At 44.1% G+C, this 18,316-nt stretch overlaps 2 protein-coding genes and 1 long non-coding RNA gene across 6 annotated transcripts in view; 2 read left to right on the plus strand and 1 right to left on the minus strand.

The window, feature by feature from the left end:
- Window positions 1–342: 342 nt before the first annotated feature.
- On the minus strand, window positions 343–866 carry LOC105558560. The gene is made up of 2 exons (XR_001008679.1): window positions 686–866; window positions 343–463 (listed from the first exon to the last, which is right to left on the minus strand). It is a non-coding gene; the product is annotated as an uncharacterized LOC105558560 (long non-coding RNA).
- A 470-nt stretch (window positions 867–1,336) lies between these two features.
- LOC105558561 (ATPase family AAA domain-containing protein 1-like) lies at window positions 1,337–4,022 on the plus strand. Its single transcript, XM_012006306.1, has 7 exons — window positions 1,337–1,547; window positions 1,819–2,018; window positions 2,140–2,382; window positions 2,450–2,651; window positions 2,888–3,084; window positions 3,162–3,334; window positions 3,443–4,022. Exons 2-7 carry the CDS (start codon window positions 1,863–1,865, stop codon window positions 3,606–3,608), a joined length of 1,137 nt encoding a protein of 378 aa, XP_011861696.1. The 5' UTR covers window positions 1,337–1,547; window positions 1,819–1,862; the 3' UTR covers window positions 3,609–4,022.
- A 4,119-nt stretch (window positions 4,023–8,141) lies between these two features.
- The window catches only part of LOC105558562 (phosphatidylinositol 3,4,5-trisphosphate 3-phosphatase and dual-specificity protein phosphatase PTEN), a 22,561-nt gene continuing 12,386 nt past the window's right edge, over window positions 8,142–18,316 (plus strand). For 2 of the 4 annotated variants that reach the window (XM_012006309.1, XM_012006310.1), the window contains exons 1-9: window positions 8,566–9,011; window positions 9,116–9,632; window positions 9,722–9,938; window positions 10,079–10,208; window positions 10,296–10,574; window positions 10,659–10,804; window positions 11,077–11,246; window positions 11,327–11,611; window positions 11,888–12,065. In XM_012006309.1, coding sequence (XP_011861699.1) covers window positions 9,456–9,632; window positions 9,722–9,938; window positions 10,079–10,208; window positions 10,296–10,574; window positions 10,659–10,804; window positions 11,077–11,246; window positions 11,327–11,611; window positions 11,888–12,065 — 1,582 coding nt within the window. In that variant the 5' untranslated portion in view covers window positions 8,566–9,011; window positions 9,116–9,455. Of the gene's footprint in view, window positions 8,240–8,564; window positions 9,012–9,115; window positions 9,633–9,721; window positions 9,939–10,078; window positions 10,209–10,295; window positions 10,575–10,658; window positions 10,805–11,076; window positions 11,247–11,326; window positions 11,612–11,887; window positions 13,790–18,316 lie in introns of those variants that run through there. The other 2 variants (XM_012006308.1, XM_012006307.1) reach the window with 2 other exon arrangements.

The following is an 18,316-nucleotide window of genomic DNA, read 5'->3' on the forward strand; positions in this document are numbered from 1 at the left end:
TTTCACTGTCAAATACTCGCAGCTAGTTTTGTCATATAAATAAATAGTCAGTGAGTGAGTGAGTGAGTGAGTGAGTGAGTAAGAGAGAGAGAGAGAGATGTGCGTGTGCAACGCTGCAGCTGATCGCTCAGCTGACCGCCCCGCGTGAGCCGCCGGGCGTCGCGGCGGTGCGCCGCTCCTGTCTGCCTCTTGTACTCGGCCAGTTATTCGCTGACTATTTCTTTGAATAATTCAAAAACTAAGCTTCGGAGAACATTTTGGTAAGAGAAAAATCGTCTTAGAATTTAATCAGGAATACGACATTTCAGGGACACTATACCTATTTTGAATCACCCTGTATACCTTTTCTAAAGAGATTTCTATCTTCGTCCATTATTAACTCTTTACAATTTTTAAAGCAACCATGTGATATTGTCCCATTTTTGTCCCAAAGAATCCAGCCACAATATCCACATTTGAATTTCTGGTAATGAATAAAATATCATATATTGTCAATTTTATCTACCTTTTAATTTGTGATAAGAACAATTTAACTCAATCTATTTTATAAGTGTTATGTGTTTAATGTTAAATAATTGAATTTACGTGAAAGTACATGTGAGATAATATTCTAATATATATATATATATATATATATATATATATATATATATATATATATTGTATTTTCTATATAATAACGTACCAATGACATTGCTTCTTTCGTGGAAGTGATAAAAATGACAAAATTATAACACAAGCAAGCACAAAAATTATGTAAAGCAATCAGATACTTTCCGAATACTCTCGATCTGCTCTCTGGGGCTCGATTCTTGAATTTGTTCGAAGGAGAAACGTATGCGAAATTTCTGCTCTTACAGAAAAGTTGCAAGTTGATTGGCTGTTCGCATGGCTTCAACCAATCGACTTTCAACTTTTCTGTCAGAGCAGAATGTTCGTATACGTTTCTTCTTCGAATGATTTCGAGAATCGGGCCCCTGTACTGTTGAGGTTAGAAAGTTTTCCGTTTCTTTTCCGTTCCGCAACAGCTCCGTGCCATGGGGAGCCCATCCATCGAAAACCGGAACGGAACTGAACCGGAATTATTCTGATTGGTTAACCCCCACCATATCTCTTTTCCGTAACTGTTCCGTTCCGCAATTTCTTCTTCCATCGGGATGCACCCTTACGGAATTTTATGTGTGAAGGCCTTTAGCAGACACAACTGTTGAGCGAGCGCCCCATGATTTCTTAATATGATTGGCTGGATCTAAAAGTATTAACCAATCATATTGAGCGCTCACTCAGCAGTTGTATCTGCCGAACGCGGCCAATTTTACAATCCTCTCGTTGCTCAACGGGAGGCTTGGAGCGCGACGTTAGCGCAGTGCACCGCGCATGCCTCCCGCTTTCTCGCGTTCCGCTCTAACCTCCAAGTTGTCGTCCACTTTCCTCGCTCAGCGAAATCGCGAGTCCGGGACAGGTTAGGTCGCCAGGAGCCACGCACTGGACTGGAGGTGACCGGAGGAGCCCTCGGCGCGCGTTCCAGGCCAGCACAGGCAGATTCGGTAATGACCGCGGGCGAACCGCCGTTTCTCGCACGAATCGGGCTGTCGCGGTTTCTTCGTGACTTCTTCGCGTTATGACAAACGGCTACCAGCGAAACGTCAGCCTCTCTTCGTTGAGACGTCTCGAACTTCAGGCTCGTTTTCGTCCCGAACATTGGTCGCGTTATCGTGACTTTTCTGTTTTCACTCAACAGTCCACAACTGTCGCGTTTATTTCCTGAGTACATTTGTACCCTCTTGTCCCAGAGTGTAACCGCGTCCGATGTTTCAGCACAACGCGGTAAGTCTCGTAGCGTAGAGTGTTCCCAGCGTACGATGAACATGGCAGCGAGCGCTGGCCTCACGCGGCAGGAGGTGCTGATGCTGGTGGCGAGGTTGACGTGCGTCGCGGCGATCGGTTTCTTCAGCATGCGATGGCTCATCAGTCAGCTTGATCCTACCAGGAGTACCAAGCAAAGGGCCAAGAAGAAGGTTCGAAATCATCTTACGTGCCTTCTCGGGACAATTTCAGGGCTGCTTATTGTCTTGATTTCGCAAATAATGCCTGAACCTTTGACTGCTTAGTGTCTTATACGCACAAGTTGTTTCACAGGCTCGAGAGCAGTTGCGCAAGTTGGCAGAGAGCGACACGTATGCGCGATCCTTTGACATGGACCAGTTGACAGACTACGAAATGATAATAGCCAATCATCTGGTGGATCCAAGCGACATTAAGGTATCGTGGAGCAGTATCGCTGGTCTGGACAACGTTATTCAAGAGCTCAAGGAGACAGTCATCCTGCCAATACAGAGAAAGGAGTTGTTCGAAGATTCACAGTTGACTCAAGCGCCCAAGGTATCAGATTCGTGTCCCTCGACAAGAAATTAGTATCTCAGATGTGTCCTGCGCTTGCCGCTTTCAGGGAGTATTGCTGTACGGTCCGCCAGGTTGCGGCAAGACCATGATCGCCAAGGCTACCGCTCGGGACGCGAAAACACGCTTCATAAATCTTGACGTGAGCATTTTGACTGACAAGTGGTACGGGGAGAGCCAGAAGCTGGCCTCCGCCGTTTTCTCGTTAGCGGTGAAACTGCAGCCCTGCATTATTTTCGTTGACGAGATAGGTACGTCGCCAAGAATAATCATTGTATCTCGATTTATTTTAGAATATTTTATTAAAGGTCCTCGTTCTTCAGCCTTTTGTAAAACAACTTTCGCTACAGCTTTATATGCTTTTGATACAATTTAATAATGTAATTCGTCATTATCGTAGATACCGTTAATACGTACAGTTTAATGCGATAGATTTATTATGTGGTGAATAAAATTTCTTGTTTTAATATACCTTGAACGTTGGCAGATTCGTTTTTGAGATCGCGCAATTCACAGGATCACGAGGCCACGGCGATGATGAAGGCCCAGTTTATGTCAATGTGGGACGGTTTGATAACCGATCCTGACTGCACCGTGATTATAATGGGAGCCACTAATAGGCCACAGGATTTAGATAAGGCAATTCTGCGTCGTATGCCAGCGACCTTCCACGTTGGATTGCCAGTATGTATATTTATATGCAATCTTAAAATCTATATAATACATAATTATGGAATATAATGCCCATATATCTGTTCCAGAATGAGCAGCAGCGGGTAAAAGTATTGCAATTGATATTGAAAAACGAGCCAACTGCAGACAACGTAGAGATCTCAACGTTGGCGAAACATACAGAAGGCTTTTCTGGGTCTGATTTGCAAGAACTTTGTCGGAACGCGTCTATATATCGTATTAGAGACTATTTATGCTCGCAGTACGTATTAAATGTTGTACAGAAAGTGAATCGAGTGTCGCGAACTGTTCGAGTTTTAAAAATTAAAGTCGCGTACCACAGCTTCTATAATGTCTTGTTAATTCACAGCGACGGACTCAAGTGCGAGAACAACACAGAAGATGAATATGACGAAGAATTTCACGATACCGTGCGGCCCATCACGATGGAGGACTTGCTGAAATCGTTCAGAAAAATGAGAACTTCAAAACTGCACACGGGAACGCTCAGCACGAGGCAGCTGGATCTAGATTAAGGAAAGAAATTTATCCTTTGTTAATTGCTGTCCGTGACTGTTTTTTTTTTCACAGTTCTTCGTGTGTTACATAGCTGTTACGACAACGATGACAGTGATATTCTGCTTCGTTACGAAACTACAATCGTCGATACTGTTGCGAGTGGTTTCCTCGTCGTGAACGTTAAAGAATTTTTATGGAAACATTATGATGTTGAAGTAGCGCGAGTAGAATCATCGAGCGAAGTGTTTATAATTCCATAGTAAAAGACATCGTAGGAAAAATTGTATAATAACATCAATTGGAATATTTCTCCGAGTATTACATTAAATTCATTGTCTATAATGACAATGAATGGCCTGGATGTTATTTAATCTTATTTCAAAATTTTTTATTTTATTTTATTTGATTTCTTTTGTAGAGAATATAATATGTTGTGAATCTATTAGATAAATTATAATTTTGTTTCACGAAAGGAAAAAAATTAATAAGTATTAATAATTCGAGATACAATTTTTCTATAATATGATACAAATGAAATAAATAATAATTAAATCCAATGACAGGTATGTCCAAAATTTGTGTATATGAGTAAATGTATAACGGAGTATTAAATTGTGTGAAAAACAATTTTCGATTGTTAATCGCGTTAACACAGTGCGAAAATTATATCAATTTGCGAATTTTGGGATAAACTCTTGAACTTTACGTCAATGTCACATGAGATTTTTATATAAAATATGATTTCACAGGTATTAATATTATACATATATGTATATTATGCCTTTTTAAACGGTAGTATGTACATACAATTGTGCATTTCTGTGTATTCTATTATTAACATATTATTTCAATTTTGAGTCTCATTGTCATTTCTTTATATAACTGCAACTGTGAAAAGGTACCATTGTTTTGCATATTAAATTATTGCTTGTAATATTTTTTTAATATTTATAATATTTAGTTATTCGAAATAGGTTAATATCGTTATTAATAGATTTTACAGAAAATTAAGAGAAAAATTACGGACATTTACAAGTATATGTATATAAACAAATTATATTTATTGAAACCACTAAGTTACTATAGTTTTACAATGTACAATAATTACGCTTCAGTGTAATATACTTTGCCTTCCAATCTCAAAATGAAATTGTTACGAAATCTAAATTCTACGCAGTTAATATCTAGCAGTGCTTATGTGTGCTATTCAATTCCACACTTGTAAATATATGTAAAGAAATATAATAGAGTAAATAGAGCACACTATACAATATACAGACATTTGGTGGAATATGAAAATTTCAGGTTTAATTCAATATCCAGTGTTAGCTAATTTGTCATTTCGGAATCAAAACGGTTTTACTTTAGCAAGATTGTAAAAAGACTTGTGTATCGAGAAGTACCGAAAGAAAATAAACCACGCGCATAGCAATTCGGTAGACATTCGCACTTTTGCAAAAATATCATCGGAGACTATTTAAAATTAAATCAGACTGCGCACAATTGAAAAAAAGATGTGACACATGTATTACCAGGAAATAAATGGATTTAGAGAAAACGCCCCAACGTCCATTTCCTGACAAGACTTTCCGAGAACCGAGTTAGATCCGCGCAATTGAAAGAACCGAACTAATAGAAATATTTGATGGCGCTTCATCGAGCGCCTTAGATTGCATCAGAAAATGTGGAAGAGGAGAGCCGGGATTTTGGGGTGGGATCGCAGGTGTGCATTCAAGGGACAAAGCACCTTTCGTCAGCACGTTTTCAGGAAGAGCGCGATCCGGGAGGAACATCTTTTTCTCATCCCCGAGTTTCGCCGGACTCGGGGAAAACTGAGAAATTCGTTTCGGGCTCTCGGCACTTACCGCGTTAGCGACGAAAGCGAGCTACGAATTTCAGAAGGGAAAAAAAGGACGGCGATAGGGGAGGATGCAAACGAACGGGATCTTCTTTTTGTGTCGTCCTTTTAAAGAGAAGAACAAAAAAATGAAAGAAGAGCCGTGAAAGAGGCCAAAGGGTGCCGGTTCACGATCGAGTTGTACCGTACGGGCGGAGACGCGAGATCAGAGAAAGAATAAAACCGATTTCCGCTCGCCTCTCGCTCGGGCTCTCGGTTCCGAAAACACCTGCAAGCACGCGAGGAAAGAAAAAGCGTCACCGAAAGAAGCGCCGGCAGAACGGTTCATTCTCCACGCTGGAACGAAATCGTTATTGGGCTCAGGTATAGAAAAGGGCAGGGAAGAGGCGAGATACGGTGTTGCATCCCAAAAGGGGACAATTCTGAAGAGAAAAGGACCCCGTCGCTTGGATTACTTAGAACAATTGTCTCGGATAATTGCGCGACCGCACGCGCGATAAGTGTATCGGGCGTCTCTCATTTGAGGAGACGCCGCACAAAAGGGATGCGACGCCTCGAGCGTTAACAGTTCCTCCACGATTATCTCGAGTATATCCGACCGCGTCGATCCGCCACCGGGCGCTCTTAGGCTTCCGACAAAAGTCGTCGAGGTAAAACGAATAATCGTAGAAACGGGGACGCGGCGGAGGTTCGCGATAATCTGTCGCGACGAGCACGAATAAGGGCCTGAGGGTCAATTCTGTATCTTGCGGTAGGCGATTTTTTTGGCACACGTGCCAAACAGTCGCCAAAATTCGCCTTGCACAGAGGGTAGTCTCCTATTATGAGACACAGGCTCCTAATATGAGACAGCAGGGTTTCCGCAAAATAGGCATCACCTGTTGGGGCACCGCCACGAATCTATTGCCCTTGGGAGATTTGGTGGCAGATTGGTTGTTCGAGCGTGTAATCGTTGCGAGGAGAGATTTGCCATTGAATTTGGACGTTGGCGACCTACAACTGTCACTTTAGAATCCCAGATAGCGTGGGCGCAAGTTGCTTTCGTATTGCTAACAAAAAGTGTCAGCGACAAGTAAATAAAGGGGGGCCAATGGTGACGAGCGGGAAAGTTAACAAATCGATATGTAGAAGAATTTTTAAGAATTTAAGGCCAATATTATTACGCGCTAAAATTGGTTTATGTCACCAACAAGGATAAAGCGTATAACGACGCCAACAACTTATAAACAGTATTAAAGATACAATTAAAATTTAGACATAAAATAAAATAAAAATATTAACGTTTCGACTCTACTTAGTCATCTTCAGCGAACGTGTCCTTGCCATTAGATAAACGGTGTTTCGCTCTCCCTAATATTTCTTTGCATCACTATTCAAATCAATTATATACATTTTAAACTTCAACATGTTACAGTTGAAGTACAGATCCGCGGACGCGTTTCGGCACACAGTGCTTTCGTCGGCCCAAGCTAAACTTAAAATTAAATGGTTATTTCGTCTGGCGCATAGTTTCTCAGTGATTGTACAGTGGTAGAGCAATCGAGACGGACAGGATCAGTCGGTTATAAAAATGTAAGCATCTTGCCGTGCATCTGTCGCCTATTGTGCCCGTTGCTCGCCCGGCATTTCGTGTCGGAAATGAAACATTTGCATTATCCAAACATTACGCGTTTGTATATCCGATATCCAAACATAGCGGCCAGATGTAACAGATATATATAACGCGTTTGTGTCCGCCAGAAAACTGAAAACGACGTATATGTTAAGTCTTTGTTGTAACAGCACGGCCATTCGACGCGTTCTCTCTTTATGCTGTGCACTCGGCCACGGCAATACGTTAACACATTATGTCTAGCTGTACTCAAATCACCCGGGCATCGAGTTCGCATTCCTAGCCGAGAGCTAGCGTCAGTCGCCGTCATTTTATTTCGGGTATCTCGTAATGGAGGACTTTCCTCTGCCGAAAGTGACAAAAGTGAGCGGCTTGTCTCTTTACGAAGGGACGATAAGAGGCAAAGCAATTCACTTTTCGCCGTATAGCGTGAGATTGTCGCGGCCGTTTACGACACCCGTCGCAAGACGTAAAGTCGGCGCGCACAAAGAACTGTCGCGCGTCGCCCCGCGACGCAGCGCGCGGGACGCGAGACGGCACGTCTACGGCGATTCCCCGTGCGTTGACTCCCGACGGCAACTCCGGGCCTCGCGACGGAATCGCAAACGGTTACGACCCTTTTCTTCCGCTCAAGAGAGCGACGCGGGAAACGGCCTCTCCTCGCGCCTCCTGCGCTCCTCCGGCGGATCGCCGAGAGAGAGAGACCCCGCGATTCGCTCGCGATGACGCGAGCGGAGCGCGCGCGCTGAATGAGAAACGCGAGAACGGGCCGAGCGTGCGTACGCGGGGCGTCCGCGCTTGGTGCGTGCATGCGTACATACGTGCGTGCGTGCGTGCGTCCGCGGAACGAAACGGAACGGAACGGAACGAAACGCGGAGCGGCGGGAGGGGGTGGGGGGGACCGCGGGGATCAAGGGGGGGGCGGGAGAGCGGAGAAAAGAGACACGCATACTCGCGCGCGCACGTACACGCACACGCTGTCATGGCGTTAACGTTAACGACGCGTGTCGAGCGTACTACGTGCCGTCGGCGACGCTGCCGCGAAGCGAGGTGCCGGTAATACACCGCCGTTCCGCCGCGGAGCAGCAGCCAGCCGCCCCTCGCCGCCCCGGGTAACGTACGCGAGGCCGACGGCGACCGTCGTCGTCGTCCGTCCATCCGCACGGGGCAGAGAAAGAGTGAGCGAGCGAGCGAGCGAGGGAAGGGGGAAGAGAGAGAGAGAGGGAAGGAGAGCGAGCATGTCAGCCGCTCGGCTTCAACTCGCCGAGTCCGTCTCGCCGCGCTCGGACCATCCACCCTCCCCCTCCCCCCCGGCCAGTCTCATCCGCGGAAGAGGTAACGCGCGACGTGTCCGCGGGACAGTGCACGAGGTCGCGTACGGCTCCGCGCTATGAAACCCGCTCCATCGCCGCCGCCGTCGATCGCGAGAAACGAACGCGTCGCCGCCGCCGCCGCCGCCGCCGCCGCCGAGCGCGCGCAAGTGGGAGCGAGAGCGCCGCTTCTCTCGCCGCCTCTCTCTCCACCGTAGCGAGTGCGAACGCGCTTAACCTAAAACCCTGCCTCGTCCGCACGTCCCGTCGCCGTCTCTCCCGCGGCACCTCGCGGGGCCCCCGTCGTCACCGTCCGGCCTGGGTAAGCGGCACGGCGAAGCGTACGCGGGCTGGTGCGACGCGACGTCTCGCGCCGCGCGTCTCCGTGTCCCTCGTCGCGTCGCGTCGCGTATTGTGTCCCGTCGCGACGCAACGCGACGCATCGCATCGCGATCGCGTATCGCATCGATCGGCTCGATCGCGGGCGCGATGCTAACCTGCCGTTCCTCCCGCGGGTCCAGTGTCCGCGTACGGCGTAAACACGCGCGAGTGTAGGTCATCGGCGGACGCGACGGACCGCTCGGTACCCCCGCGATCCTTCCTACCTCCGTTCGCCGAGTTCTCTCCATCTCCTTCGGAGGTAAAGGTGTGGAGCTTCCGAGCTCTCTGTCTCTCTCTCTCCTCCTCCGCTGCCCCCGAGAGCCGACGACGACGATTGTGTCATCTTTGTCATTTTTCGAGCAGGAATGCCCGTCTGAACGAACTGGAGAACGGTGGACGATGCAACGACCCGGAGGCCGGTGTTTTTAGTGGTGGCTCGGTTCAGTTACGGAGCCTGTGAACGAGTGCGCGGTGTGCATTCCTTATATTCCGCGCCCGCCCGCCCCTGCGACTCGACGGAATATCTGGACAGCTGCCCCGACCGAGGTCGCTCGCCGCGGGCTCTCGCCGTGTGATATCGCGCCGCGCCGGCGATGGTGATGACATGCCGTCGTAAGATGGTCCGATCAAGAGCCAGCGCCGGAGCTTCACGGTGGAGAGACGCGACATGCCCGATGAGAAGAATGCCTAATTAGAGGAACACATGTTCTGGGAATTGATGGGTATATGCTTTTCCTGCAGGAGACCCACCAGCGGCAGGTTGAACAGTAAAATCTCTGAGCATATCTCGGCCTCCGTAACCCCTCTCCATGTTTGTCTGGAGGAACAAAGAAGACCAGAACTGGGCTCATGTGACGCCTCGCAAGCTCACAAGCCTCAGGTGAGGCCTGCGTTAACGTCTCAGTCCGTCGGACCGCGTTCTCGCAACGAGTCGAACCGTTTTCTTATCTGTAACGTTGCCCGTTGCAGGTTAAAAGGACCTTTGAGAGTCAAAAGGCAGAAGAAGAGATTCCCGAGGAGGTGGCTGAAGGTGATCCGATCCAAGTCGAGACAGGAGAGTTAAGACAAAGCCAGCCAAGCATGGCCAATACTATCAGCAACATGAAGATGACTAATCCCATAAAGGGGCTTGTTAGTAAACGCCGCAAACGTTTCACAGAGGACGGTTTTAATCTTGATCTCACATGTATCCTTGCCCAATTGTTTTGCACCTATGTATGTAGAATAGTTACAAGTAATTAGATATTAGACTACTGTGTTTACGTTTGCACTAATGCGGGTCAACCGACGCTGAATAAATTCCTTAGCGAGCAATTGTGACATCAGATATTAAAGCGAATTTAATAGCGATGGGTTTCCCTGCTGAGAAGCTGGAAGGAGTGTATAGAAATCATATTGATGACGTTGTTAAGCTGCTGGAATCTAAACATAAAGACCATTATAAGATTTATAACTTGTAAGTACTTTGGAGAGACCGACCGGCGCGTCGTTAAAGTATCTCGTTCGCGTTAATTTGCTTTGACACGATGTCACGATGTTTCAGGTGTTCCGAGAGGTCGTACGATTGCAAGAAGTTCAAGCAGAGAGTGGCTACCTACGCGTTCGATGATCACAATCCACCAAAGCTGGAACAGATCAAGCCTTTCTGCGAGGACGTGCAGTCGTGGCTGTCCCAGGACAAGGACAACGTAGCCGCGGTTCATTGCAAGGCGGGCAAAGGTCGAACGGGTGTGATGGTGTGCTGTTATCTACTTCACAGCAAACAGTTTCCCACTGCCACGGAAGCCCTTAATTATTACGGAACCAAACGGACCCACGATAGGTGAGTACTTTTGAGGACTCGGCGCTCTCGGTCGCTCTCGATCGTCGACAATTGTCTCATGTATTCGACTTTATTGCGCTCTAGGAAAGGCGTAACGATACCGTCGCAGAGAAGATACGTAGATTATTATGCTACCCTTCTTCAAGAGGGTGTCAGGTATGAACCAGTGACGTTATTACTGCGTAAAATACAACTGGACCCAACCCCAATTTTCAACGGAGGCCAAGGCTGTAAGTAACTTGTATAAATCGGATTACCGTTAACAGTCGCTGTTCGTATTTCGCGAATTTTTATTTAAGAAATAAAGACCTTTTCTTTTGGCTTCGCAATTTCTTTATCTGCGACTTCTATTTGTACATACATAATAATAATGTCAAAGCTGGATCTTGCTGTGTAAATTCTTCTGTCGTGTACTTATTTTTCTCTGTAGAGCAAAGTTATCGTAATAATTTCTGATCGTGTTGTAATCGACGTAAAACTGGATTCTCTCTTATATTTTTAGATCTGCATTTTGTAATCTCGGAATCAAACAAAAGGATATTTTCGCACGATTGCGAGGTTCCGAAAGGTACATCTTCTATCTGCATCCCATTGCAAAGCAATCCTCCCGTCGCTCTGACGGGAGATATACGGGTGGAGTTTTACAACTACAGGCCGAAAATGAAACGAAAGGTGCGTACGTTCGCGATACTTGTGTCAATCTATGCGGCACGATAGATTAACGAACCGCGTGTTTTTACCGTACCTTCCAGGAGAAGATGTTTCATTTTTGGTTCAACACATTTTTCGTCCGTGAGAAAACGAATTCCGAGTGCGACAATTATGGAGAGTTACACGTTGAAAGATCGGCGAGGGCATTTAGCTGCGACGGCACGGCCATGGAATTACCGATGGTTATGTCGCACATGAAACCTAGAACTGGATCATTGGCGAGTCTTGGTCCCATGCCGCCCACTCTCGTTTTACGGATAGACAAGTCAGGGTTGGACAATGCACACAAGGATAAAAATCACAAGCTCTACAGTCCGGATTTTAAAGTTAGTTTGTTTCGTGTTCGCAAAGTATAATTAAAAATGTGAAAAGTTTAGCAAACGTACGCGTGTCGGGTGTCTTGTAAAACACTCGGCATTAGATACTTGGCGTTTTGCAGCTGGGATCAGAATTCTGAGAGCAGCCGTACAGCGTTTCAAATACTTGGTTAGGCAAACTTTGAATGAAATTAATTGAATATTACGGTCCACTTAAATTCGAATAGCAAGATCTTATCGAGCGCGAGGTGCGAACATTCGATCACCGGTGCCTTTTAATTGCAGGTGAGTCTATTTATGCATAGCGTGGGCGGCAACATATCGCCAGCTGTGCCAGCGGCGGCGAACAGAGGTGGCGACGGTGTGCAGCTGGGGATGGGCGGGCAGGAGACGCCGAGCGAGTCGAGCGAAGCGGACAGTAGCGAGTGCGACACCACCGGCGACGAGGACGGTTGGGAATCCGGTGAGTCTTCTGCATCCCTGGTGGTGAACCACCAACACCACCACCCTCTTACACACAGCAGTAGCCGTACACACGTTAGCAGTCTCCGTCCGCGATGCAGTCTCAAGGAGACCGCCAAGGGTCTGCTGTCGCGCGGCGACAAGAACCGGAACAGTAACAGGCAGAGCGTCCCCGGTGCAAGCGCGAAACGGTCTTCCGCGCCGTTCGCGCGCTCCGCCACTCTCGACACGTAGTAGCTTGACGAAACGCTCCCGGTACTTAAGAACGGTCGGCGGTGTCTCGCGTCGCGACGCGTCTCGCGCTTTCACGAGATCCTGCTGTTTCTTCCGAGTTTTCTCCTCTTCGCGAACGCGCAATGCGACGACTAGAATCCGAGGAGATCCGTTGTACAACATTTTTGCAACCTCCGTTCATTACGTTATTCTCTTTTTGCACGATCGTTCCGTTTTTCACTCTGTTTTTCTCTCTCTTCTCCCCCCCATTCTCTCTTTCTCTCTTACTCTCTTCTTAATTTTTTCTTTGTTACATCGTGGGACCATGAGCCTTCTTTTTTCCGTATTGACAATTCATGTCTTATCGGTTACGATACTGTTAACTGTCGATTCTTCGCGTATGATACTTGATAGCAAAGTTGCTACCGTGAAGGTCCACCAAGAGTTTCGAATAAATTGAGTAAATTGATTAGTTTACCATGCAGAAGCCGAGAAGTAGTGCCGGTGATTTTAAGGAGATAAACACGCGGAACGTTTACGACAACGGCTCAACCATTGTTTCAACATGATGAAATTTTAACGTTTCCCTACCTACAAGGAGGGATGCATAATTTTGCTCCCTTTACAATTCGGGCCATGTTTCCCGAAGTTGTGCGTGCTGCTGAAACGATTGCAAATGGAATGGACGTTTACTTGGTTAAAAGATTTTTTAAATAGCTAAGGACAATTATCGCGAGTAAAGAAAACCGAGAGTGAATTGATATTAACAGTAATTTGTAATTCAAACATTGATAGAGAGTTTAATTTAAAAGAAATGTATACTGGGAACCCGCCATCGCGGTGGATCTTTCCCGTCCAGTTTCTCTTCTTTCAAACATGGAAATTACTTCAACTCACGCATCATCTCAAATACCAGAAATGAAGAGAAATTGGTAGAGTCGCGCGCAAATTAAATTTCGATAACATTCTGCAATTAGAAAATGTATCTTTAAAGTGTGAAATTTACTCTGTTTAAACGAAGCAAGTTTTATACTTTTGTTTCTTAACAATTCGTGTATTTTTATCGAAATCGCGTGCATATTTGCACACAATTGATTTCCTCTAACAAAACTTTCGGATAAACCAGCGCAAAACGTGCAATATTAATACTTGTAATGTGACAATGTGAAATTATTTAAAAAAATAAAAACAATATCTTCTCTATTTTTAAATGCGTAAAATCACGAAGCAACGTGGCACTTGCACTGATTGTACTACTTTCGTTCTTTTACACTTGTTTAGTACTTTTTAAATAAGGGCGGAAATGCCTGCGTAATTTAGCGGATTTAAATCTAACAATAAGTGTCGTTTTTCTGTCTCGATAGAGCTCGATAGTTCACCTACGGTTCTCTTTCGCGGTCATGAAAAAGGAAAATTGGAACGATCTCCCGCGAGCACGTTAGAGTCGAATCGCGTAGAGGACAATCGCGGGTAAGTGTTGGTCCACAATCTTGCTTTAGTCCCAATCTACAATAGAGATTTAAGCCCTAAGCCTTAAGAAATTGACTAATCACAGTCGCGTATTCTACTCATACTTGACCGTGATTGGCCAATTTCTTAAAGCTTAGGGCTTAAATCATCTATTGTAGACTGGGACTTAGGTAAGCTGCAAGCCTTAAGCCGTAAGAAATTAACCAATCACAGGCATTTATTCCCCTCACTCTCACCTGTGACCGATTAATTCCTTACGGCTTAAGGCTTACAGCTTACTTAAAGCAAGGTTCCAACACTTACGTTTAGCTTTATGTAAAGCGTGAATCGCGGTATACACAGGCAGGGAGGGGAGGAACGCGAAATACGCGCGGCCAGATTGGTCCGAAATTTTTACACGTTTTCTAAATCTCGTGTTCCCGCGCGCGCACGTCCCATTCGCGCCGAAGCACTCTGACTTTATAAAAACAATGTTGTCGACCCCTGGTCCACAATCTTGCTTTAAGGGGTTTAGGCCACCTTGAACGGATCAAAATCAATGTCATTTTTGTTGGTTTTTTTTAGAAATATAACAAAATACATACAAAATTCAAAAGTAGGTATGTATTTAACATGTCTTTAAGGTAAAAGAAAACATTTTTTTGTTTATTTTTTATGTAAAGTATAGGCGGTAAAGCCGAGACACCGAAACTCCTTTTTCATCAGCGGTGGGGACAACCTCACGGCTACACCTTTGGACCTAAGACAGGAAACCAAAAATTTTTATTATCTAGACACTAGAAACTAGAGAAATACATATGGATTTTTCAATATATTAGAAACTTAAGTAAGCTGTAAGCCTTGAGCCGTAAGAAATTAACCAATCCCAGGTGAGAGTGAGGGGAATAAATGCCTCACAGCTTACAGCAAGATTGTGGACCAGGGGTTGCACACATACACACACACATTTACCTTGTGGTTATAACTACATAATACGTATACACGCGCGCAAATATATTTACGCATATATACACGCACATCCATATATAAATGTATATACGCACATATGTGCATGTATATGTATTTATGTGTTTGTACGTAAGTATGTATATATACGAAGAAGATACACGCGCCAAGAGAGAGATTGCTGTAGAAAGGTTTACAGATTGCAGAGTTACATTTGATTAATACAATACACGGGGAGAATTTCCTCTTAAAACTTATCCTGAAAGTGTAATCGTGGGACAACGTCGCGTTTTCAAGAACTTTGTGAGTTTTTGGAAATTTCGCTACACTGAGAAAAAAAACATTGTTGATATATCACTAAATATGTTTAGTTAACATTTTTAATTCAACTATATATGTTTTTCAATTAAACATATATAATTTATTCAAATATATATTTTTTAATTAACAAATGTTTACGTGAATTAACAAATATTTGTTTGACAGCGACTGTAGCATATAGTTTAAATCAAGAAAGACCCGCTTGACTCAACAGTTTTTTCTTTCTCAGTGTAGTAATTACACTTACATTTTGCATACTAGTAAGATGTATGGTAAATTTTCAAGAAACTCACACGGTCCTTGAAAACGCCATGTCCCGCGATTACGTGATTTTCAGGGTAAATTTTAAGACAAAATTCCGCGTGTAGAAATGCGCGGCGGGTATAGTCTGGAAACAATTCCGGAGCAATTTGTTTGGGGTGACAATAAGCGGGATGTGAGACGCGGCGAGAGGAACGAACGGTAGAATACAGTTTTAAGAAGCGGTGTTAAAACTGACATTTTACCGGGAGTTTCCGGCGGATCACTTTCGACCCTGGGGCTCGGGCGTACGCGAGACAGCCTTTTTTTCCCCCCCGTTTATCGACGACGTGGAAGTACAAATACGTAGAGATTCATATACGTGGGATTAAAGTAAGCAGCGGGTGCTGCTGATTACTAGATAATGATTTTTCTACTCGATTTCGTAACAATGACTCTCTCGAACGAGGACTCTAGATAGGGGAAGGACAAAATAGGGGATCGTGCGGGCGGCGCGAGAGAAAAGAGGAGAAAGAGGAAAATCTCCGAGTGTAGATTTAAAATCGCGATTGTGTCGATTGCTGTTTTTTTATTAGAGAGAAAGAGAAAGAGAGAGAGAGTTCGCGATCTTAGACTAACATACGTGACTAACGTCGCGTAGAATAAATATACGAATAAAATATGAAGAAACATAAATTATTAGACGGTTGAATTTACACATACACACACACGCGCGCGCGCGCGCACAGTTACATGAAACACACAACTGGCTTCGGGATCGAACGTGTAGTTATTACGTAACATAACTATCGAGATCTTCTTTCGATTCTTCTTTCGTTATATTAGCTAGGCGAAATTATTATGAATATTGATAACCGTAATTCAGTTGGCGCGATAATACGCTAAGCATTACGTTGTCAGACTATTCTTCTTTTTTTTGTACAAAAAGCTAGACTTGCGATAAGGTAACCGCGCGTTTTACTTTTCGCACGGAGTCGGGCTTGAACGATACTTGGAATGAACCTTGTTACAAGTAAGGGTAAAGGGAAAAAGTGGGAAAGAAAAGAGTGAGATGAGGATTTGACACGTTTCTTTCACGATTTTACCGAGACGATTATTTCGAACGCTTAGTAAAAAATGGAACGCGCTCCGTTCCGCCGCGGCTCTGGATGTGTAGTAAACAGAATTATATTTATTACATAATATTACGTGTAAAATTATTAATTTAAATAAACGTAAGATAAATAACAATAAAGATTGTTACGGGTGTCCCCCTTGCCCGTGCTCGTGAAAAGTAGTCGAATTAGTTTGTCAAACGGCCAGGAATTCGCGAGGTGTAATCGCGAGTAAATTCTTCGGGGAGGTGCACGTCCCCTGCCGCACCTCCCCGAAGGTAGAATTAAGCGTTCGTCGCACAATTTTGTAAATATGTAGCCGATTAATTATATCGATGTATTCTCGTAAGGACTAATTTTGACAGATTAATTCGGTGCGGCACACCGAGTGTACCAAGACTTGGCCGGTTCATTTTCCGTCTATGGTTTCTTTGACGTTAATTTGGCGTCAATTTTGCTTCAACAAAACAATACCGAAAAACAATTTTCGGTAATCGAACTCTAACGGCGCAAACGAAGCGTGTGTAAAACTTTATTAATTTGTTTTTTACTTTTAAGTAGATTTTAACGCGACAGATTCGTAAGTTGGGGACCAATTACAAATATATTTAATATTTGGAAATTGAGAAATCGCACGGCAGACGACGTTCTCGCTCTTAGCCGAGGAAAGATTGACGTCGAATTAATCGACGAAACCATAAACGTTGTTCAGCTGGGTCTCTGTAGACGCGGGAACAGTTTTGACGAGCCCCTCTTTCATTTCTCGCGTGACTACGAAGTCGTAGGCATTGAGATTTGCACTCGGACTTTCTGGAAAGCACGGATGTCGAATGTATTATGACGTTGACGAAGAAGCAATTTATTCTTGTTCCTTCGAACGAATAAACGAACACCGAAGCCCCGTTACGTTTTCTCTTTCCCCTCTTTCTTCGTTCTTCTTTTGTTTTTTTAAATATTTTACTTTGAAACCCCGCTCTTCTCGCACTCATTCTCGTTGCATGTAAATAATTTATACGGTTGCGACTACTTGAAGATATTGTTACAATGTTTGAGACATGTGTAAGATCTGTATAAGCAAGATACATCTGTTTTAATTGTATAATAATTATTTTGTGATACTACTCGTATACTTATATTATCATTATTAGCCGTATCGTTGTTATATCATTATTATTAGTACAATTAATGTGTTATTATATTAGTGAACGCTACTGCTAGTATATAAATACATGCACACAAACACACAAAAACACACACACACACATACGCCTATATATCGCTATTCTCCCATCAGCCGCGATTCGCGAGAATGCCTTTACAATTATTACTTAACATAATTGAGATGTTAACGATTTTTCAAAGTACTACTATGTTTACGAATGTACTGTTATGTTTACGAATGTACTTCTGTAATTCGATACTTTTAAGACTAAGATTATATACACATATACATATATACATTATAATGTATTATGCATATATATATTATGCATATATGCATATATACATTATATATGAATACGTGGTACTATACGTTTTGTAACATTTTCTATTTGCAGCGCCTATTTCTGTAGAGAAACATACATATTACTTTTTCAATCCTACCTCCAATGTTTTTTCTTTACATTTCTCAACCATTCTCTTTTCTCTTTCTCTTTCCCCCGGAAGGATCGTGTAGCGCTTGCGACATTCGTAATTGCAATGATATTCTCAATGCTTTTAATACCCTCAATCCCTGATGCTCGTTGAGAAGACCGAAGTGTATTTACAATATACAATTCGAAGCCCGACATATTAGATTAATTTCGTGAAGGCTTGCGTTCTATCTGTTGCACTGAATGTCATTAGATCAGCTTTTTATATGTAGAAATACTACATCGACCGCAACTCTGAAAGAAGACTGCCGAAGCGAGCTCGGTTTTTAAATCTTGCCTGCGTATACAGTATT

This window comes from Vollenhovia emeryi, unplaced genomic scaffold, assembly GCF_000949405.1.
Source record: "Vollenhovia emeryi isolate VEMERY1.0 unplaced genomic scaffold, V.emery_V1.0 DF939332.1, whole genome shotgun sequence".
Lineage (NCBI taxonomy): Eukaryota > Metazoa > Arthropoda > Insecta > Hymenoptera > Formicidae > Vollenhovia > Vollenhovia emeryi.